Source organism: Thunnus thynnus, chromosome 16, assembly GCF_963924715.1.
Source record: "Thunnus thynnus chromosome 16, fThuThy2.1, whole genome shotgun sequence".
Lineage (NCBI taxonomy): Eukaryota > Metazoa > Chordata > Actinopteri > Scombriformes > Scombridae > Thunnus > Thunnus thynnus.
Window position 1 is genome coordinate 20,732,849 of NC_089532.1, and position 23,485 is coordinate 20,756,333.

Sequence of the window (23,485 nt, forward strand, 5' to 3'; positions counted from 1 at the left end):
GGAGTGCAAATCATTAAAAATGCTGAGCTCAAGACTTAATCAATGTGATCCCCAAAACCCATTCTGACTAAATTTACCTGAGATTTCCTCTTCTTGCGGCTGAGGCTGCCAGTCCAGTCACTCAAGCGTCGGATGCGGTTTTTAATGGAACCTTTCTTGTGGAAGCCAAAATCTGGTCCAACCTGCTCCTGGTGCTGTTCCTGATCAGGGTACTGGTCTAGATCCTCACTCATGGTGTGGGCTTTGGGCCTTCGACATGGCAAGGTGTATGATGAGTATTGCCGGGCCTCTGGGCATTCTTCCTCCAAGGGAACATCCAGGACTGATGCAAAAGAGGCTCGGTGTGTCCGTCGACCTGGTGGAGGCTCCTGTAAACGGGAGGACAAGTCCTTGGCTGTGGGAAAGGTAGCAGCCATTGTGGAGTCCCTGTAGAGGTCTGTAATGGACAAAGGGGGACACTGCTCAGTGAAAGAGTCAAGTTGGTGGATGGGGGAGTGGACTAGTGTCCGGCTGGCAGAGCAGGGTTGGTCCTGCTCACACAGCTCTGTGCTGGGCCCCCAGGGAGAGTCATACCAGGAACCATCAGAGCTCAGTGAGCTTCCTTTACTGGTCCTGGCCGTGGAGGAGGTAGAGGCTGGTGGTGGACCACTGCGGTGGCTATCAGGTCTACTACCGCTGGAACCAGGCAGACTGGGGGTAGAGGCAGATTCCAGGTTGGGAGAGAACTTAAGGAGCTGGACAGGACCAGAAGCCTCATCCAGCAGGAGGGCATTGCCTGAGGTGTTGGTGAACTCCACCCTGAGACTGCCATCCTTCTTGATCACCACCCGTGGGCTGCTCTGGTCTTCTAAAACCTCATGCTCATCACTGTGTCCATTCAAGGTGTGGCCATTGAGCTCTGCACCATATGGATTATCTTCATATTCATCTGACGTATGCCGCCTGTGTATACCACATCCAGGAGTCCGATGCCAGCGATGCTCACTTGGGCTGCCCCTCGCTCCCTTGGAGACATAGTCATAGTGACGAGTGGAGTAAGGCTGCCGGCTTTTAGGAGGAGAGAGACAGCCGCGGCCAACAGACCTGGCCTTGTACCCTGAGCCTCCTGGTGCATGTTTCCACCATGTATGGGGTGACAGAGCGTCGTCTTTGGCTGAGCGGAGCTTCAGTGAGTATGGCTTCTGTTTTCCAGGGAAGACAAAGCTGGTGCCTTTGGGACCCTGGATGCTGTACTGGCTCTCTGAATTTCCCATCTCCTTCTGGAAAATAAAAATAAATAAGAAACTAAACCATACTGTCACCAGGATTATGCTGCTGGAAAATGAATAGTACTCACACAGGCAGTATAATATATATGACATGTATGACATAATGCTAGCTCATCAGAGACATAAAATTAACTTATTACTCATAAACAGTAATGGGTACACTCCCATAGACCACGCACATTATTGTTAAATTTGCAGTGGCTTTTTCCAGAATAAAACAGCAGCATGTCTAATATCTTCCTTATGCCCTTAGAAGAAAATAGCTGTAAGTAAATCTATCGCATCTGGTCATTATCCTGTAGGGTCTACCCCCCTCTCATTTTACTACATTCTTCCATTCTTTCTACAGAAATGTCAAGTGAGATGAACAGGCTTTAGGCTGTCATGGTTGTTATGTGTGATGGAGTTCAGGACAATGAAAAAAATCACTTCCAGACTGTCCACAACACTCTTACATTAGTGACGGGAAGCCGTGACCAGACAGACATTTCATTACATGGCTGATGCTATAGCACATAAACTACTGGGACAACTGCTGTCAGTAGGAAACAGTACTGCATCGTATGCTGTCTGTGAAGTGATTACATAATAGGTCCAGCTAAGATTTAACACCTTTACCCATCTCCAGGTCTTTGAATTAGCAAAAGTAGATTAGGAACTAGAAACAAACCTCTCTGCAAAATGTGGCATGGATTTAACACCTTTTTTAAAACAGTTAACACAGACAAAGACCTCTAGATAAAGGCAATGTCTCCAACATGTACTAAATAAAGACTAAGAGGAAATGTTTTTTTAATTTCAGCAAAAGATATAATAAAGCAAAATCATATCGCCCCGCAACCTGTATATGAAGCATGATTATATTTTAGCCACAGTTCTCACTCACCTGTCTCAAAGTCTCTTCTCAGATTGTTATTTGCACGGTTCCCTCCGCCTCATTTCTCACAATAAACTCTTTCCTTTGTCGTCTGGCTCATCTGAAACAGAGAGAGAGAGAAGTTGACTGAGTTTAGTCTCTTTGCACACAGCACTGCAATTTACTCCATGTAATGAGCTCCATGTTTGATAACAGGTGTGCCAGTTAAAGAGTAGACCTAATCCCCAGGATTTGGGAGAAGACTTGGTAAATACACACTACTTGTTTCTCAGTGAGATAAACAAAGCCACTAAAAACAGAAATAAGGCTCCACCAGCATCTGAGAGATTGTCTTACTTTTGGTAATTTGAGATTTTCTGTATCTGCAAAAAAAAACATTGTTCATGTTGGCAGGGTTGCAGAAATGGTTCAGCCAATGTACCAGAGATGAAAGTATTTCTTCACAAAAACTATGCCATGCTATACAATAAGTAACAGGTCCAACAAACTTCAACCAAGTTCCCAGTGGTATCACATCAACCAAGCTTTGCACTGAGTCAGTACAGTAGAGTAGTGCCACCCTGGCGATACAGTATGACTAGTTTAAAAATTCACTCCACCCCTCCAAATCTAACTCTCCTCAATCAGCCATCCAAACCAAACATTAGTCGCATTTTTCCACCTCCCCACAAGTAAATGACGTCGTCTTTGATCGGGGTTGGGAAAGTTTTTCAAAGCCGGCTACAGTTTACCCGTCTGTTTATTTTTAAACCTTGGAATCCTAGCTTGCTCCTTTTTTTCACTCGTCACCGCCAAATTTGTCCGGGGGCAGGATCCAAAACCAGAAACGGCTGAGGAGCACTCTTTGTGGAGGCACCGGGCATCTTCCGAGAAGCAGTCTGACTCCGTCTTGTATGTGTGTAATATAACCCACTTACATGTATGTAGCTCAAACTCCCAGGAAGGCTTTCAAATAGTGCTAACTCCACTAAGCCTCGCAGCACACGTACAGCATGTGTAGGGTTACAGTGTAAACAGCCCACTGCCAAAAGCCCTAACCTTCAGGATTAAGTGATCTGCAGCATTAAGAGTTGATCTGCTCCTGCTTCGATGTACCTTGACTGTGAGGTGAGATTAAATAGTGTGACTGAATAAATGGACTACTGTAAAAGAGTGTGTTGTGTGTTTAATACATGAAGTTGAGGAGGAAATTCCAGGGGACTTGAACGATTTGAGTGTGAAGCACGTGAGGCACTAGATCCTGAAGTTCAAGGACGGGGCAAAGATGCAGGCTAATGTTACAACAAAAAAAACAACAAAAAATCAAACATCACAAGGAGCCACACAAGGAAATAATTCCCTCCTTCAAACTGTTTAGAATGTGTGTGAAAAAGTAGTTGAGTGGAAATTTGTTGCTGGAGACATGTAGACCTGGTACTGAACTTGAACCATCACTCTGAGCTGATCAGAGGATTAACCAAACGCTTGCTTCATTCGTCATGAGTTAGAAGGTGAGTTACAGGGAGTAGATGTTGAATAAAAGCAATACAGACACTGAGAGATGGCCTAGGTACTATGACCCTGAACCCACCCATATGGGCCATTTTCTACTAGAAACAAAAACAATTTCCAGCGTTGTCATGCATGGTTCCCTGGGCAAAGGGTACTTATACATGGTCACTTGAACTTGACTAGTCTCTGAACACCTGGGTCAACTTCATCAACTTAGAAAACTGTGGTAAAACCATCTAAGTTACTCAATTTCTACATCCCAAATTTTTATATCCCATATCTAAATTGGGCATGCACAATGTCACCAGTTAGCATCACTAGTTTGCAGTGAGGCATGGCAAGCAGGTGAAAAATATTTTGCTTTTTGTTAGTTTCTTTTGCATCTGGAGACTCAAATGTTCAGCGTAAAATGTTTTGGAGTCTCTGCACATGAATGAGGAGTAACTAAACAAAGCTCAGAGGTAAACACCTAGAAAGCAGCTGCCGACAACACCGGGAGTCGGCATAAAGCCGCTTGTCGAACTTGTCACAATGCGTGCTTTCTTTTAACGCTACTACTGACGCTTTTCTTGTAAAGTTTATTCAGGCAGAGCAGGGCTGCTAGTATGAAAGGCTTAAAGGCGTGCCAACACACAAACCTAAAGACACACACGTTTGCCTTCTGTTGCAAATTGAACCAGAGTATTGTGCGACTGTTTTGGGAGAACAACAAGACAAGTCTTCCTTTTAGCTGCAACCACTGCGCTCACTCTGAACCCTCCCTCCCTCTTCCCCTTCAATCCTCTCGTCAATAGCCTTCCTACAGGCCATCTGCTCAGGGGCCAAGGGACCACTGCCACCCCAACACTCCTCGACACACCCTGTGACCTGGCATTCTTCTCCTGCTGCCCCGGAATGACTCCCACGTAAGCTCCATGTTTAGTCTGGCACTGTGTGTGTCTTGGGTCTGGAGCTCAGGATAATGGTGAGGAATGGGCCACACCTCGGCATGGTATAAACACAGTAGGTACATGAAGGCAGCGTGTTAAGGGAGTAACTGTCTTTTTCCTTTAGGAAGACCACCGTGCATCTGTGGAACAAGAGTCTGGAGATCTATGCTTTCTTCTGACTCTCTTGTCCTTGAATCTAAACTTGAGGAACAAAGCTGGAGGAACAAACTATTGACACAGCAGTGTGAAACACAGGGCAATCCTCCAGAGAGCTAAGCCACACTGTAAGATCATGATGCTGTTAGTGCAGTTTTTCACACTACTACAGTACGTTCAAGATAAAAGTACAGTCTTGGCAGACTTTTTCTAAGAGCACATAGAGCAGCTGAAAATATAGGCCAACCATACTGCACAATCCTTATTTAACATGTGATTCTGACAGAAGAAATCATATGTCAGCAATGCAAATGACAGAGTGGCAAAAAATAATCCCATTGCAACATTAAGTACCAACAAGGTTTTATTTTTGAATTATTATGCTGTCAAACTAGGTACTATGAGGTCATTTTTTATTTGTAGTGACTGCTACAACAATCACACCGCTTTCCTCCTGTCAAATCACAGCCCATGGGACTTGTCTCTTATCACTTTCCTCCGGCACCGTGACAACTGAGCTCTTAAAGGAGCAGTGCACTTAAAGCTTCAGATGCATCTTAAATTAAAACTTATGCAAAGCAACCCACAAGTTCTTTCAGTACAAAAACAACAACAGGAAGTAAAGAAGAAGAGAAAACAGTATTATTGGAGCCAAAGACCAGGCCATCCCCCGCTGAGTTTTTGTCATATGAACCAGATTTAAAGTATCCTGCGGTTGTTTGCTTATGAAGAGAATATCTATCTATGAATCACTCGCTGAAAGCCCACATTACTGTGCGGTGAATATAGCCAGAGCCACCAAACATCCATCAAAGTGCTTGTTAAGTGTCTTTTGGAGTTTTTCATTATACATTTAGAAGCTCTGTGCCTGGCTCCTGACCAAAAATGACATGGCAGCCTTCTGAAAGATTTATACACGTATGCCACTGCCATTCCACAGTGATGCCAAGAAAATGAAAATGTTTCCAAACACGTTCATACAATGTGCTCCCACCGAGCAAGCAACCACCAACTTAAGCAGGACTTTAGACTAGGTGGGAAGTTTGTCTTGTGACAGACATAAAACTGCTGACAACCGTGAAACAAACAGCAGTAAAAGTGATAAAGTCAGAGATTATTAAAGGTCATTATGTACATACTTCATTTACAAGGCTATGTTGCTGAAGGCTTGAAAAGAAAGGAAGGCCATAAACTTGAGATAAAAACTAAAGTCCAACTGCTATCTACTGGATACAGCTGGAAAATAAAAACAACACTCGCACATGCAAACACACAGTGTAACCAACACCTGTACATCTCAACAGTAGGAAACACAATGCAACCTCTTCACCCCAGCCTGCTCTTAATCCAGTAAATAGGAGAAACAAAGGGAGAGGAAGATAAAACACAGAGCCCATAACATCCCTTACCTCTGTGGCCCGAGCTTTAATCTAAAAGCTCTTTGAAGAGCTTGCAAAAGGAGAAATCTAGCTGGTGTTCTCTGATCTCAAAGTGGATTCTCCCTGTGAAGGCTCGATGAGTCTTAAAGCAACATACGCACACCGCATCTGACTCAACCACCCAGGCACACTGGAAGACACGTGGAAAATCCCTCCCGGCTTCGAAGCGGCAGCGAATCACAATCCTCCCGGGGCAACCCTGGGTAACGGAGCGCCAAGAGGAAAAGCAGGAGAGTGGGGAGGAAAAAGTGGAAAGTTCTCAACAGAAGAGCTCTCTCAGAAAGAGAGGTAACGATGTTTTAAGGCTCTCATCCATTAAGAGTCTCCACTGAAAAGAGGCTCCACTTCTCCACAGAGTTGTTTTTCCTATATCCTGCTTTTCCGTTGGCTAAGAGGAGGATGCAGGGCTTGTTACAGCCAAGGCGGTTTTCCATAGCTGTTTGAGGCGATTGGGCGAGACAAGCAGGCGTATAATGGCTGCAGTACTGCCTGGGAGGCAGTGGGGAGGGCGCAATGACTGGAGCTCTTGTCTGACCCTAAATACCACAATGACCCCAGGAGGAGGCCAGGGAGGCAGCCAGCTACTGGGGAGACAGAAAGAGTGTGTGTGCATATGTGTGTGTATGAGTCAGTATGAGCCAGAGAATAAGAAGAAAAGTACAGTGAATGAAGACAGGGGCTTGGTTTTATAAAGAGCAGGGCCAAAGAGGAAATTACAGAAGAGGAAACAGAGTTAGCAACATGGCTAATCTCTCTGAAAGTTTCCAGGGGCCAGAGGGTCGAAATGTGCATCTCATTTTGAGAAGCTAATTAAAACGCAAGAAAAAAGAGTCAAAATTTTCCCTGGTATTACAATTTCTTGAGAGATGCACTTGAAATGTTGTGACTAAGCCGTATCCCAGTGGAGACGAACTTGAGACCGCCGTCGGTCTAAAAACACATGCATGCCTCCATTTGTCTATGGTTCACATAGCTGTGGTCACACAGTCAAACTGGACCTATTCAGAAAGCCACACCAGAACACGGCACAGCATTTGAACTGGACGAAGCGTGCCAGACTGTTCCCAAAGCTGCTCACAATCCAGTTGTTTATTTCAGAGGAGCTAGGTGAACATTATAGTAGATCTCAAATGGAAAACATGAGAGCCTATGTGACTGTGTTCTTCTCTGGAAATTCATCATAGTCTGAAAAGCTATTCAAAGTCATGTCCATGCCACGCTGCATGAGCAGATGTGGAATAGTCTTCCATCAGCCTGCTGCTTGACATGGAGACATCAGCTCTGGGACACAATATCAGCCAGCGTTCACTGGGGCTAAACAACATTGTTAACAACACAATAGTCCTCGTGGCCTATTCGGAGCTCCTCACAAAGCCCTTTGTCGGGCTGTAGATGGAGGCAGCTAAAAGGTTGGTCAACAACGTGCCCAGAGAGAGGCTTGAAAAGAGAGAGGCACTGAGAAAGAAAAGAGAAGGCAGGGAGGAGCGCTGTGATGCATATTCAGACAGAGCAGGTGCTGAGTCTAATTCCATCCGGCCAAATGATCTGACCTCTAATTAAGATCAATTAAGGCCACAACAAGCTCTCCGGAGCCAAATCCAATCCCTCTATATATAAGCTCTGGGCAACTGACTCATGCACAGACATCAATGTTACGTCCATTTACATGTTTTCAGCTGCTGAGCTAATGCCTGCTTTGGTAGTGGAAGCTAAAGGTCACATTGCACTACATCATGATAATGACATAACTAAAGAAGATACTGATACATCGTACTCTGCCCATGTGTCTGCTTTACTCAGATGGTAACCAATGCAGCACAGGAAATACAGGAAAAAGGCGTATCTAACAAGATTTTACATGGAGGAAATAGGGAGTACTATTGTTGCATGGGGTGACACGGAGTTTGAGTAGTTTATCAGCAGAGCTTTGCCTTGGGATAAAGCTTTAAAAGACCCAAAATCCCCACTGATATTGAGTTCTAAGATGACCCCAGATGGCCTCTCTGTCTCTGTGCAACAATGGCAACGTGACAAAATCCATGTCCGTCACAGAAATACTCTCCGCCAATTCACGAACACAAACACTGCAGTTAAACCAACATTAGGTCCTAAAGCAACTTTAATGATGGCAGATAGTTAAAGGTAAAAGTGCCTTAGGGTTTAAAAAGCTCAGAGCATTTATATAGTCTTTGTGTTTCCAAGACTCATACTTTTCTTAATCTGAGACAGAGACAGTTGTTTTTTTAATCACAAATTTTTTGTGCAAAAATGCTATTGCTAATTGCTAACTAAATCAATTAGGTAGTTGAAAGCCAATTAATCTACAATAACTTTGATAATCATTAAGTAAAAACTTGCAGGTTCCAGCCTCTAAAATGTGAAGATTTTCTAATTTTCGATGACCGTACATTGAATAGGCCTACCTTTTAATGTTAACCAGACAAAACAAGCCAGTTTAAGATGTTGCATTGGGTTCTGAGAAATTCTAACAGGCATTTTTATATCTCATTAACAACTAAACATTTAATCAAAAATATAACTGATGGATTTATCAGTAATGACAATAATCTTAGGTTGCAGCCCCATTTCAGCCCTACTACCAAAATAACATGAAATAAATATGAGCTTTATTTAACCATGTTTTGAAGAGAACTTAAAGCATTAAATGGAGACCAAATGTTAATGCATCCAGCTCAGTGGCTGCAAACACCTCTGATGGATTAATTACATTAATGTACTTAGAGAGCACCTTAACTTTCATGTAAATGATGCTTTTTATGAGGCGTAAATTATGTCACATTAAATCTAAGACAAATCACTTTCAATAATCCATCTTTGATGAAAAGAAGTGACACTGGTTGAGCGATGCTCATGGGACCAAAGCTGATGGATTGGGTGGAGGAAGAGAGTTGGGGGGTGGGAAGTCAGTGGGAGAAATATGAGTTTTCAGTCGGGATGCTAATACTTAATGTCTCCCTCCTAAACAGCGTGATGGAGCCACTCTCATAGCTGGAGGCCGTTTATGGTTTGATGCCATTGATTATCCTGCTCACTGGGGACTGCAGCAAGCGGCAAGTTGTGAACAAAATGTCTGCTGGGAGGGAATAAAATGATCTTAATTGCTCATTTTAGAAAAGATTAGCGCACCACCACATTCAGAAAACATGGATTTTAAATATCTAGGGTCTAGAATGCATTAGAAATTTAACTAGAGGGTCAGAGGAACTGAGGGGTGTGGACTGATGGAATTCATTTAAGCTGGGATGCTTTCAGGGTCAGGGTGAAAGGTCAAGTCTTTTGTTTGGTGGTTGGCTTCCACACTCAAACCCACTCCACATATTTAACAGTTCAGCTCCATGGTTAATCAAAGACAAAAATATATATATTACCCTGATAAAAACTGCTACCTTGATTTAAAGTATTCCCTGTTGAGAAGTTTCTTTTTTTATTTTCCAAAATTACACACTCCTGCAAGTTTAACAAAACACAACAAAAATGCAAAAGTGCAAAACTCAAATCAGGAAAATACATAACATTTAAAATGTTTTTCTCATATTTTGTGACATTCTAAAGGTCAACCCTCCCACTAATTATCCTCTTTTCCTCCTCGTCTGCCTCTTAATCCTTCTGTCTCATACAGTGAAATCTCTATTTTCTGCCAGCCTCCCCTGCTGTCAACTCAGTTCATTTTCTACTGCTTTTACAGCTCCTGTCAGACTTGACAGCCCAAAACACAGAGAGTCTGACACCGACTTTAAATCAACCAGTATATGTCGGCAAATACAGGCTCTCTGCTAACAAAAGAGGGATGATGTGTGCCTGCGTGTGTCGAGACAGCGTGTGTACGAGAGGACAACACCAGAGGGTTTTTGCTCTCTGCTGACAGGTCCAGTGTAGAAATCAAAGAAATCAAAAATGAGAAATTTGGTGTAAACAGCTTCTGATGCTTTGTTTAGAGGAGACACTGACTCAGAACATCCTCAAGGGGGTGTCAGCATCCATCTGCTGTGTGCTTGTGTGTGTGTATGTGTGTGTGTGTGTGTGTGTGTGTGTGTGTGTGTGTGTGTGTGTGTGTGTGTGTGCATAGGCGCCTGAGCAATGGATCAAGTGGAGCAAATGCATCCCCATTATTCAATTAGGGAGAGCAAAATTATGGTTTTGCTAACCCACTTTTTGTCTTCTTAAAAATAAACATATCATCATATAGTCCCCGCAATTAGGTGATTATATTTAGGCAGCCTATGTCAATGATCATTTTTCTATTTTCAGCAACTGACAAAAACAAGTAAAAAAAAGAAAATCACATATTTTTGGACCACCTTTTGAGTACGTTCAGTCGAACCCGTTGTTGATCGTTTGCCACACCATGCTTTGGCTGTCAATCACAGTCTGATAACCCACACAGGAGTCTGACTGTTCACAAAGGTGAGAAACCTGCCATTTAGCTTAACTGCGATCATTGACTGAAAATAGAACATAGGAAAAGATAGCCTAGTGTATGTTGAATGAACCTGCTTGGTACATTGACTCCAGCCAAACTTTAATTAGCGAAAAGTGCCAAACGGATTTTAGTAAATGTTAGCTAACTTAACCAGCCCGCTCACCTACATTAGCTCGCTGACGGGACAAGATTCGGCTGTGGATATGGGATGTTCGAAAGGAGCCAAATCAGAGTCGGCTCTTTTAAGTGTAAGGTGGCTATTAACAGGGCTGCCAGCTCACACACATTGACCGTGAGACTCATGCAATAGACAATTTTCACACGCTCTCACGCCACACCTCCATTTTCTCACACAGTGAAAAGCAAATTCATAATATGATGATTACATTGTGGTGTGGAAAGAGGACACTGACAGCGCACAGACAGACAAGACAGAGCATCACATCACAACAGCAGCAGCGTGCAGCAGCGAATTATTCAGCCCATCAGAGAGAAAGCAAGAAATATACACAAATCTATTATATTGTAATTTATTCTCATGCATGCTGCTCAGAGTAATCTCAGTCAGTAGCTCTCCTAGCAGCAGCACAGTGTCTCTCCCTCTCCTCTTGTGCCATAAATATGAAATAGCCATTCTACTAATAATTATTTCCAGTCCTGATCCATCCAATATATACTGTTCTTGATGCATTCTTGGTTTTTATAGCACCCTCAATTTAACTAATCTAGACTAGTGCAGGTGGCCGTTTCTTGATTTAGCTAATCCAAGAGGTTAGGTGGTCTAGAAATGCAGGAATTTTGTTTTAAATTAAAATATTGTTTTTTCTGGGGGAGGAATCTAAGACTCCTCCACCAATTATGTATTTTTGCAAGTTTGCTCCCCCATTTTAAAACATAACCAGGCACCCATGTGTGTGTGCATGTCCGCTTTTACGTGTGGATTTTTTGAGTGGCAGAGGGAGGAATAGGTTAACGGCTCTGACAAAAAGATGGAGTGTGTGTACGTGTGTGAGATATAGCAAACAGCTGGAAAACTGCAGGTGCAAATCAGCTTTCCATCAGCTTCTCTCCTAATTAAGCAGCTTAATGGGCAGTGGGAAGGTCATTTTGAGGGTTAACTCTGCCAAAGAAAAAGACATAAACACACGCACACCATCAGCATGTTCTTGAACTTATTCCAGAGCTACAGTATCTGGATTTCAGACTGACTTGATATTGCCACAATTTAGCTGCATTGATTTTTTTTTTTTGTGAAATCAGTATATTCTCACACAGACATCACTCATAGCAGAGCTAAAGCAGAGCAAGCTTTAAAAGCCCCTGTCTTCAAGATGCAAAGCTATATTGAAAATGCCTGGAGCTGCTGGTAAAAGTAATAGAATCAGTGACAGGCTGTGCATGTGAAACACAAGGAACCGGAGTCTTTAGCAGCCACAGGTCAGATAAGAGACCCTGAGGCTGCTGGGAAAAACAAACGCACACTAAGCCCTGCCCAGGAAGACAGGGCAGAGCGCGACAGCTTCCTCGTTCAAAGAGAAGGGAGAGATACTTAATTAATCTCCCCGCCGATAAGAGATGGGGAAAAGAAAAGTGCCTTTGAGGTGGAGAGAAGGGGAAAAAGACCAGCGACATTAGCTGTTAACCTTCAGGAAGGTCGGTTTGAATCCTATGCACCATCAAAAAGACGAAACCTTTTTCATCTCATCAACTTTTTTCCAAGGTTCACAGTGACTTTGTATATTCTATGCATTGGATGTGAATGCCTGCATAATACGCCTGTACTAAGCCTGTTCGCAAACTGTATTATCTCCACTGAAATTGACTGTGGTTGCCCTTTGTGCGCTGCAGTATAATCTGTCACACGCTACGTGGTGTGAGCTCCAGTGATTAATACGATCAGCCCTCAACTCACTCACTCACTCATTACCATAGCAATAGCCACTGTAGTGTGCTGCGGCAGTCATGTGAGACATATTCCAAGCTCCCTAAGGTGATCCATCAGAGATCATTGACCATTGCGGTACAGTATCAGTCACACAGACAGAGCCAGCTGCTGGAGGTCAAACAGAATCACCAGAGGTTTCAGGGAAACAATGAGGTACTGGGGATTTGGGAGCAGGTAGACGCGTGCACGTACAGTAATCGATGTTACCATACTGGAAGTCACACATACACATTCAAAACAGACACACTTGCAGCATCAATCACTGGACTCAACAGGAAAGAAAAACCTATTGAGGGAGCAGAAATCGATTCATCGGCAATTTCAAAAGGACAAAGCGAATCGCTCAAACTGCCCCAGACGTGAGATAGCATAATAAAAGCTGCTCCTTCTAACCAAAATGACAAGCGGCAGGTGAATACAGCTCTATCTGGGGTAGTAGGGCAAACAACCATGTCTGGCTTTGTCCCACCAGACACACACACACACACACACAAACAGAAACACTCAAACCACACACACACCTGCTAAGCTGGCAGATACTGCTGCAAGGGAGGGCCAAACAGTCTGCATCCAGATGCTCTGTGGATATGTATGTGTGAGTGTGTGTGTGGGGGGGGAGGAGGAGGAGAGGGGGGTCAGGTCGGGGCTCTTCATCCCATCCATCACTGCCACAGACATGCATTAATCCCTCTCTGCATTCTTGAGGAGCTCTGACGCCAGAGGGAGTTTGCCCTTGTGGCCTCCCCCCACCCTGGGTGTAGAGCACCACTCATGGCCCCTGGAGGCAGCTTTGCCCGCTGCAAGTCAAAAACTTTATTCAGAAATCTGTTGGCACTGTGTGAGCTGATGACTCACTGACGTGTGATTTAAGCTTGGAAAGCCAGAGGACAGGTTGATGCTAATGGATATGGTAATTCAAATGTTACCTCCCTATTGCCAAGGCGAGCCATATGTTCATGGTAAACTAGCACTCCAACTGGCAATGTCTCTCCTTTTATGGCCTATTAAGGGCCAAAGTGTAGATTACAGTCAGGCCAAACAGAGCATAAGTCACTCAGCTGGCTCTGATTGAATTCATTGTTCTCTTGACCGTCTGACTGATAACACAAGTAAGTGACCTAGAAAACAAACCAATGAAAATAAATAGGTGAGACATACGGCAATGTCCAGGTCATAGTAGTTTGTGTTAGCTCAGCACTTTCACCGCCATTCACACATCACAGTCACATCCGCTAAAGCCTTAAACAAACTGACAGTGAAAGCCAAGATGATGCTTTAAGTCAATTATAGGTGGTTATGCTAGTCTGGGCCTGTCTGGTTGGTTTGCTCATCATGATCAAGGTTAAGAAAGATAACAAAGAAGCTTTTGCTCAGCTAGCCATTAAGGGCCATTACCTAAGGCAATTACAGTCTATATTAAAGCCTCTCTTTTACCACATTGGCAGGTCTGAAAGATTGCTTCTCTTAAGTGCTCAGGACGGATGTTACCTGTGGAGAACTGTCGTCATCCAACATGGCAGCTCCTTCAATGTGGCGCATAAATTGTCCGGTTTTCTTTCTGTCTGAATAAATACACCTTGCACTTTGTGAGATAATTGAGTCCAAATTGACTTACCGGTAAGGTTTTCATGTAGCAAACCTTTCTTTGCCTGTTCTTAATATAATGATCTGCTTTATTCTGCCTTGTTTCAAAGTAGTGACAACTTAAATAAATGCCTGAAACTGAACTACAAACAAGTAGCATTATCCCTCTCTGCCAGAATGGAGGATTAACTCATTTAAAACAAATTTCATGACTGCATTGCTTATTAGGCTGACCTTTTTTGCAGCAGCACATCCGAACCACGTAATAAATGCATTAGAAAACATGGGAGTGTGATTTCTTTCTGTTTAAAATGAAAATTAATGTGATGATTCTTCAGAGAAGCTTTGGTATTCCCGTCACATTCCTGCGCCTGTTTGAGACAAGCATACATCGCGGTCTCTAGTTGAGCTGAGTGGAGCCGGGCAGCTGGGCTGTAGATTGTAGGATAAAAGCGGTGGGTTGTCAACATCAGGTCGCCGGCCTACATCAGAGCCTTGTAAACACAGGACCACAGTCTGGACAGCTAAATAAACCATCCATCAGGTGTAATCAACACTGTTTAGACACATCTTGGGGTACCTTGAGTCTATATGCACGCATGTTTACACACATACAGCACATAAATGTCCTTAAACACTCATGCAGCCTCCAATAAGGATGTACCGCACTTTCAGTACAGCTTTAGTAAACACAGTTCTGAGCTCCGTTCTATAAATTTTCATGCAAAGTAACCATCCTCTGACTTAGACTGCTCACAGCTACTGGCTTTTCAACCAAATAGGGAGAGTAACTAATATTCTCTATTGAGCTGGATAGTAATCAAAAGGTGGGTTAACTCCCTAAGCAATAAACAGGTTATGAAATAAAACCAGCTTAGTGCAATCTCGCTTTCACAGGAAAGCAGGAACATTGCTGCTCCTGTTATCATTAGCCAAACAAATTGTTTTTATTACAGCTTCAAGCACAGCTGGACGTAATATACAGTATTAGTTACTGAGTACCGTCCATAACAGGTTTACAGCACAGATAAGAAGACAGAAATCTGAGCTAGACTGTCTGCTCAGCATCCTGAAAGCACAGATGATGGGTGGGACAGCTGGTGACGAGCCAGACACAAACACACACACACACACACACACAGAAATTTTACTCATCACCAGAGCCACCAGTTTTGGATGTCTGAAGCTACTCTGTGCATGCAGCAGGCTCTTGAATTTCTGCAAAAGATGTAGAGACAAGCAACTATGTGCACACATGAGCTTCATGCAGATAGTCTTACAAAGAATCATGCACATACACATATTGCATTTGTACAGATTTGGATGTCATTTGATTAAAGCCAATCCTTTTTGCACATCAGACCGCAGCTTTCCAACAATCTTGACAGACTTCATTTCACCATGACAGCCAGTAAACAACCACACCTAGGTGAATAAAAACCATGATTGACTGTTAGCTTCAAGCTGTGATGAGCGGTTAAGTGTGTGTGTGTGTGTGTGTGTGTGCGCATGTGTGTGCATGTGGGGATGTGTTTTTTGAAAAGTGTGAGAAATAAGGCAACACTGAACACATCCTGCAGAGAGTTCAACACACAAACAGGTTTTAACACCTGTGGTGTGACACAAATTTGCATGTCTTCATGCTTCTATTCAAGCAAATGTGACCCATGACCTAGTTTCTGTCCAAAAACTGTGTCATAGGTTAATAAAATGCAATTCATTGGAGTATATAGAATGTGTTGCATGCTTAAATGCGTATATACGTGGGTTCGTGTATTTGTCAATGAATCCTCATTGTAACTCTTAACATTGTGGTTGAAAATCTATAAAGCTCACTGTAAAAAGGAGCCAAAATGCCTAAAGCCAGATTTCACCGTTGAATTATCACACGACATTAGCTGGGAGCCGTTATCGACCTGTAATCCAGAACAGGTGCTCCACAAAGCACTCAGCACCGTGTTTAACTGAGGAAAGCTAAATAAACGGAACAACAAAGACTGACCTGTGCAGGCTGAGGGAAAACACCTAAACCAGTTTCTCTGGTCACGCGGACGCAGGGGCACGTGAGCTAACTTGATTGCTGCAGGAAAGTCACAGAGAAATCTTTTGCAAAACAAACTCCTTTGTCCTGTTCTGCAAAAGCTTTTCAGAAACAGGAATGTGGCTCGTAAAGACATATAACACAGGAACAAGCCAAAGCGGGCACCGAATGGCACCTCATCTGAGGGCATGGCAAGACTCGGCTAAGCGCTAGCAGCTGCACCACATGTGCACCGCTTTCACCGACATGATTAAATTAAGGCCCCTGCCAAACTCATTATTATCCCATCCATATAGGGAGGCTCAAGAATGTCAATGAGGACCACGCTCATTATGCAGTCGTCATGCACGGTGCCCAGAAAGAAACAAGTACTCGCACACAATTACAGACTGCAAATCAACAGCATATTCGAGCTGACAGGCTTCTTTTGCGGCTCTGAAAAATTACAGGCCGGTCTTTAATTTTTATTCTGTAAAATAAATTCAACCAATTGAATTACTGCTTAAAGGCAGATGTGACAGCCTGGTGATGTCCCATAGGACAGGCTAGTGGAATCGACAGGCAGATGCTCCAACCAGCAGAGGTCACAGAAGGTCAAGCTGTTCCATTATGAGAGGACAAGGGTGGTATTTATTCACAGCCTTCTCCTCCTAAACCGGGGTGGGCTTAGAGGGAATGGAGATGGATACTTAACCCTTGAGGCAAACGGCTGACTACAAGCCATCCACTGTTTCTCTCATTACTGGTGGAGATAAAGCAATTGTTCCACCCACACCCAGTGAGAGGAAGGTACAAAAAGAAAAAAAAAAGAAGAGAAAGGCAGAAAGAAGGAAGACAGAAAATTGCTGGAGAAAGCCAAAAATTCACAGATTCTCTGACTCCTGAATGATCAAGAGAAAGCACTGCCACCCAGGCTACATAATAACAGAAAAGAAAGGGGAACACACACTGACAAGACTCATGCACTGTAACCCACTTTAAACAGTAATAATGGCCACAGAGGTATATAGTGGTTTAAACAATCTAACCTGATCTGACTTGTCTGCACAGTCTGTGAGTCTGTTTTGTCTCAGACTTCATCAAAGTGGCTCTGATGTACCCTTGCATACAGCATATAGAAAACCATACCAAAGTTTTTCAGCATTTTTCATGCTATGTATGTATAATGTATCTTGGCTCTGGCCTCCTGTGGTTAGCCAAAGTGTACTGCATGGCTTGCCAAAAACCCAGATATCAAGCTTGATGATATGGATGCTGGTAAAAGATCGGAAAGAATGAGTGCGGTCTTCCAGGTTGTTAAAATACTTGTTGGCTTAGAAAAAAAGCCTGTGGCACTGTATGATAGCATGATTAGCAAAAGCAGCAGGCATGTCTGGGACCAAACATGAAACCCATAGACAACCCCGCCCCCCCCTCTCTCTCTTTCTCTCTCGGGCCAGACTTAGGGGCCACTTAAGTGGTGTGCATGTCCATGAAACACAAAAAGGTTGAGATGTGTTAATTAAGGTTTCCACTTCTTATTTCAAAATCTTCTCAGCCATAGGACAAATGAACATATGAATCATCGAGTGAAAGGAAAAAAATACAAAGTTAGAAATTATACGTGAGGCTAATAATACAACATGACTGTGTGAGTACAGCTTTCACCCAGCTCTTTGAACCGTAACAGCAATCTTAACTGTCAGGAAAACCCAGTTCCTGACGTTTCTCGACATTGTTATTATTAGTTTAAGCTTGGGCATGCCAGGACGGACGTATGCGCTGTAAAATATCGTTATTAGTATAAAAAAGGCAACCATAAGTTTCCAGTGAAGCCGATTTCTCCACGCGAGCAGACCACAGGGCTTGCCACTGGAGACAAAACCACTCGCGCGCGCACACAAAATTACTACCGAGGAGCAGGACAAGCGCCTAAAGAGACAAGAATGGTTTTCAAAATAACTTCAAGAGAGTATCACAGTTATTAAAGTCATTCTTTTACAGTTTCAGAGTCTCTGCCAGGCAGAAACAGACATTTGGACTGAGAAAATTGGAGATTGCCAACAAAAACTGTCAAGTCTGATCACAGATACCCCAGGCAGTATAAGTGAAATTAAGCTTTCTACTTATTGTTTGTATTGAGAGATGAAATGAAAGATGAATTTCTATGCTCTAGACAGTGCATGTCAGTGGGTTGAGTGACACAACATCAGCCACCTATTAGTCACCAGTCAGGGTGTGTTCCTTGGATCACTAACCTCATGAGACCGCGAATAAATGATTTCATCCTCCAAAAGGGGAAATGATTTATAATGAATGACTTCAGCACTGTACGCATTCACTTTACACCAGATCCTGTCACATGCAAGGCGAATATCAATGAATATATAAAAGATGGATTTAGAAAAATGCATCATCTATGAAAGAGGTGTTTTTCCTCTTTGATATGCAGGCAGAAGGATTCCTACCATGAAAGCAGATGAGATAGAGATCAAAACTCTCACACTGTGAAAGCCAGCAGCCGGTTCACACACAGCTAGTCCATCAACATGGATGATGATGGCTTTGAGAGAGTTATGCCGTGTAACACAAGAGTTCTTATTATTCAGCTAGAAAGAATGCAAGCAGAAGAGCTGCTATACAACATGTGCGCCACAGTGGCCTCACATACTTCAGCAGTGATTTTCTCATATGCGCACACACGCCAGTTGTTTTACACGCAGGATATGCACATCCCTTGTAGTTGTGAGTCAGTCGTTCCCCCTTTTACCACAGAGCACCAGTCTAAACTGTAGACACTACATATCATCCACATCCAAGGAGATCCATCTGGAAAAGCAAACAAAATGTCCTGCTGAGTGGGTCAATCCACCAGGGAGGATTGAGAGGTACTGGCCACTGATCTAGGCATAAAGTGTAATGGCTAGGATGTATAAAGAGGTGGGGTCACTACTGCAGCAAAGCTCAGAAAGCCTAACAAAGTCCCTTTAAACATAAGGCTTAGATCTTTTATATTTGATAACCTTTCTTGGAGCAAAATGCTTGGATAGAAGAACCAGGACCAGATCCGTGGGAGTCTATAAAACCAAGCAGTTCACTTTTTGGCTCATGCAAGTTTAATAACATTAGGATCGAGCTGCAGACAAATTAGGAGTCAGCTCCTGCAACGACTGTTGAATGTCAAATACCATTAATAGCCTCTGGCATCTCCTGTACACACAGCACACACGTGTGTTTGATATGTTTGCAGCGGCCTAGCGAACTGGTTGCCCTCAATCTCTTTAACAAAATACCATTAGGTTTGGAGATTCTGTTTTGTTGCATTGAGCTTCTATGAGTAGCAAGTTTTAATAATCCTCTGACATGCCTGTGCATCCACTTCAGCTAGACTGCTAAAACTTTTAAAAAGGGGCATTTATGAGAGTCTGGTGGCATCTGCTGTGACACCGTTTGGGGAGAGAGATGTATTAATATTGCAAGACTGTCCAACGTCGCAACAAGCTGAGCGGCGACCTGCACTCAGCGTAATCTGCTTGGCTTGGCATGAACCCATAAAGGAACTTGCTAGCAATGATACTGACCTTCTTGACTTTGAATAAATTATGTGCCCTTATGTGAGTTGATGGTATGTTTGGGAGCAAAAATGTTCTTAGTGTGAGTTCTCAGAAAGTCTAGAAAACTTTGCACCTGCCTTTTGCACCTGGACCCATCAACTGTGAAAACGACCAGTTCTGTGGATTGTGCGGCAAGGGTGCCATGGAGAGCTAAGCCAAGCAGTGAGGGAGATGATCCTCCTGGGCCAGACAGAGAGAACCCTGGGTTAAACAGCTCTTATGTAACAGTCAAGCAGAGATCATGTCTTGGCGCTAGCAGAGCAGAGAAAAGCGAAGCTGGAAGTTTCTGGCCGATGAGGGAAACCCAAGTCGACCTTAGTGAGAAATGGAGAAAGGCTAGTCAATCTTTGGGCATCCAGAGGGTGCTGTAAAAACAAGCAAGCCCACACACAGGCTATCCTGCTGCGGCCTGGCAGGTACACCACTTGGCTTCCCCTACATTGAGGATGTGATGCATATTAAACTATTTTTCTGCTGTTTTACAGAGGCGTGGACTGCAAAAACTGATAAAACGTCCAACAACACTGTTTCTTTGGCCTTATCTTTATGTGCTTTACAATGAGCTCTTTCACTTACATATCCCTTTCCTTCCGACAGCCGAGGCCTGTCAGCCAAATAAGCCTTGACGATGATATCGCTCCAGGAAACAGGTTATTTGGATACATTTACCTCTTTGGAGAAAAGAATTTTCAAGAGAGCTTTAATTGAGCATGTTCAGTGAGTGGATGCCAGGATTGCCGGTGACCTAAAGCAATCAGGACCTTGTCTCTGTTTACGCTGGCCTGGCGCCAAATGACTGAACCAACATGACAAAGCTTGGAGGCTGAGAAGTGGAGAAAAGAGCTTATCTTGCTCGGAGATCAAACCACCGACTGCTTAAGTAGGGAGGGGGCTGGACAGGCAGAGGAGTGCTAATGAGCCTGAAAATGTTCCTCAACATAACACTAATATAACGGCTGCCAAAGACCTTCCAAAGCACTTCGCGTTTGTCACAAAGCCCGGGAAACTGTGCAGATAAGGGCACATCATGTCCAATGCACTTCAGTGAAGCGAGCTACTGAGCAAGCAAAAAAAGCAAACATCAATAACCTGCACAGTTATGGCAATTTTGTGTTGTGATGACTGATATATGGCTGCTAAAGGTAGACTGTGATGAATGGAGTAATGGACACTGTTGGTTCTGTGTGTGGTAAGTGATGGATTTGTTTGCCTGACAACACTCTTTCCCATCTTTGGGCTACTATATTTTATGCCATATGGTTCAAAGAAATGAACACAGTGCTGATTATTTAACATATGATTCTGCATATGTTGCCAGACTAATTTGCCCAGCACAAGGTGCTACACAACAGCAGAAGAGTGGACTTCCTAAAAAAAGGAAGAACAAAGATATAGTCAATTCTCCACCCACTGATGAGCAGGTGGGATGTGTTGGAGTAAATGTGTACCCAGAATTAGCTCCATCCATCATGGGGGACAATACAAGACACATGGCGCCAACTGAACATCCCAGCACCGAGCACTTTGGCCCGTAGCACCAGCTGTGTTTGGCTTTCCAATACGGGAAGGATAGTAAGTGAGACCTTCTGGCTTATGGACCAAGGTAGGGCAGATCAATCACAATTTCTATTGTTGTTGGGATTGACCGGTGAGCAGGCTTAGAGTCAACGAGTGGGGGTGCAGAAGGGGGTATTTCCATACAAAGAAGACTGTTGGTCGCCTAAAGAATGCATGAACACGTGCCATCTTTAGAAGAAGGTATAAGAAACACGAATATCATGTACATACAGACTTTACTGCGCTCCGCAGAGACATGATGCAACTTCACTGTTTCCATCTTGAATTCATAACCAAAGGATAAAATAGTATTTTACACACAGCAGCAATGCACATAAAAGAATGTGCTTTGAGCATTAAAGATCACACACGCTCCAACAACGTTCTCTGTGGCGGCTGGATTGTTAAGATATGAAGTCCCATATGCAGATCAATACACCAGCAAATAACCCAATACCCAATACTCCCTCTCCTCACCATCTCACTGTTCATACATTTTGATAATGAAACTAACTCTTGTATATTCGCGGCTTGTAAATCACTTGGTTAGGTTCAAAGTGATGAGGCAGCATCTTTTTCCAGACTGAAATATTGTATGCTGTCTGGTGTGCACACAGGAATTACATGCACCGCTACTCTACTGCTGCCATGGGAGCTTTTTGCTTCATGTACACCAATAGCCATGTGATTTATATGACCATCGATAAAAGAATGGTAATGGCATGTCTCGCAGTTATTTCTTTGGGGTTAATGAAAGTCTGAATCACAAGTGTAGTCGTCTGGCACAAAGCTACCTGACTTCCTTCTTCGCCTGCACCCCAATCATCCACTTGGCAACTCTTAATCTGATACCTCGTTTGACACATTGTTAAAAGCTGCAGCCACCATTTAATCTTCATTTTCTTTGCAAACCTTACAAACCATTCTTTAGCAGGTGACCCTGAAGGAGAGCAATTCAATTTAGACCTACGCGTTAATCTCCTCAAAGGCCCGAGAGCTGTGGCTGTTAAGAGGGGCATGAATGGGCGCATCGGTTCAGTGAGATGAGACCCACATCGCTCTGTTGAGCTGGACAGAAGGTTCCTGTTTGTGCAGCAGAGCAGGGGATCTTGTGTTGGAGCAGATTCACAAAGTGCAGCTGACTGAACAAATCTCTCAAAGTGGATGGGCGTGTGTTTGTGTGTCCGCCAACCCAGTAGCCACAGCAAAACAGGTTAAATTCAGAGTCACTGAATTATGCAGTACACAAGGTACAAAGGATCTCTTTTGGGCTGTTTTTTAGTCACAACGCTCAGTTATTATTTTTGTCTAAACTGGCACCACAAGACAGGATGGGTAAGTCAATGTTGTGTTGGTGATAGCTCTCTGACCTGCAGTTGTGTGCACCCGGAAGGGGTCAAAGCCAGCCATGTGTCTTATGGTTGGCGTAGCGGTGAGTGCGGTAGCAAATGTGAAGCTTCAGCCAAGATGCTGTCAACACCAGCTTTTAGTTCACCTGCTTTTTATAGCAACCACTCCAGACACGGCTGGCCGTACACTACCAGCAAACACTGTGAAAGCCAAATATAATCTCAACCACAGCAGTAAGAAATAGAAACATACAAGTCACCATTATGCCTTTGTGACTGGACTTTCTACACTAAAACAGAAGCTTGAAGGCAAGAAAGGGCACTTCATTGTAACCAAGGGAGCGAATATGCTGAGAAATGTACAAAAATGAAAGTTTTTGTTTAATCCATTTCAAATCCTTTTGTCCTGGAGATGCTCCAGTCAAGTGGAGCCCCTGTGGTTTTCCCCTGCAGTGCCTCTCTACCTAGAGACAGTAAAAGGCCTTCATCCCCGTGTGACAATAAGCACAGATGTTACCCATGCCTGATAAGTCACATGCACGCCACCTTATATGGAGAAAAATGTGCCGGGGAGAAGACATGAAACATTGGTGTTTCTCGACCAGTGTGCTAGCACTTCAGAATTAACGATGACGGGCACTCACACACAGCCTTCCAAATGGCCTGCGGAGAGAGAACAATTCCAAACTTCTCGGTTGACGTCGGTCGTTGTACACATAAAGCATCAGGCACGAGAAGAGTCATTTTTCCACCACAGCTAGATCGTACTTCTTTACATAACTCCACAAAGTCACACACACGACTTCAAAACACGA

General features: G+C 43.6%; 1 protein-coding gene across 4 annotated transcripts in view; it reads right to left on the reverse strand.

Annotated features, from left to right (window-relative positions):
* Positions 1-23,485, reverse strand: part of tiam2a (TIAM Rac1 associated GEF 2a) — a 92,097-nt gene that overhangs the window by 46,665 nt on the left and 21,947 nt on the right. For 3 of the 4 annotated variants that reach the window (XM_067615003.1, XM_067615005.1, XM_067615002.1), the window contains exons 2-3: positions 2,155-2,245; positions 78-1,259 (exon numbers count right to left, since the gene is read on the reverse strand). In XM_067615003.1, the coding sequence (XP_067471104.1) occupies positions 78-1,253 (1,176 nt within the window). In that variant the 5' untranslated portion in view covers positions 1,254-1,259; positions 2,155-2,245. Of the gene's footprint in view, positions 1-77; positions 1,260-2,154; positions 2,246-6,130; positions 6,155-23,485 lie in introns of those variants that run through there. The other variant, XM_067615004.1, reaches the window with a different exon arrangement.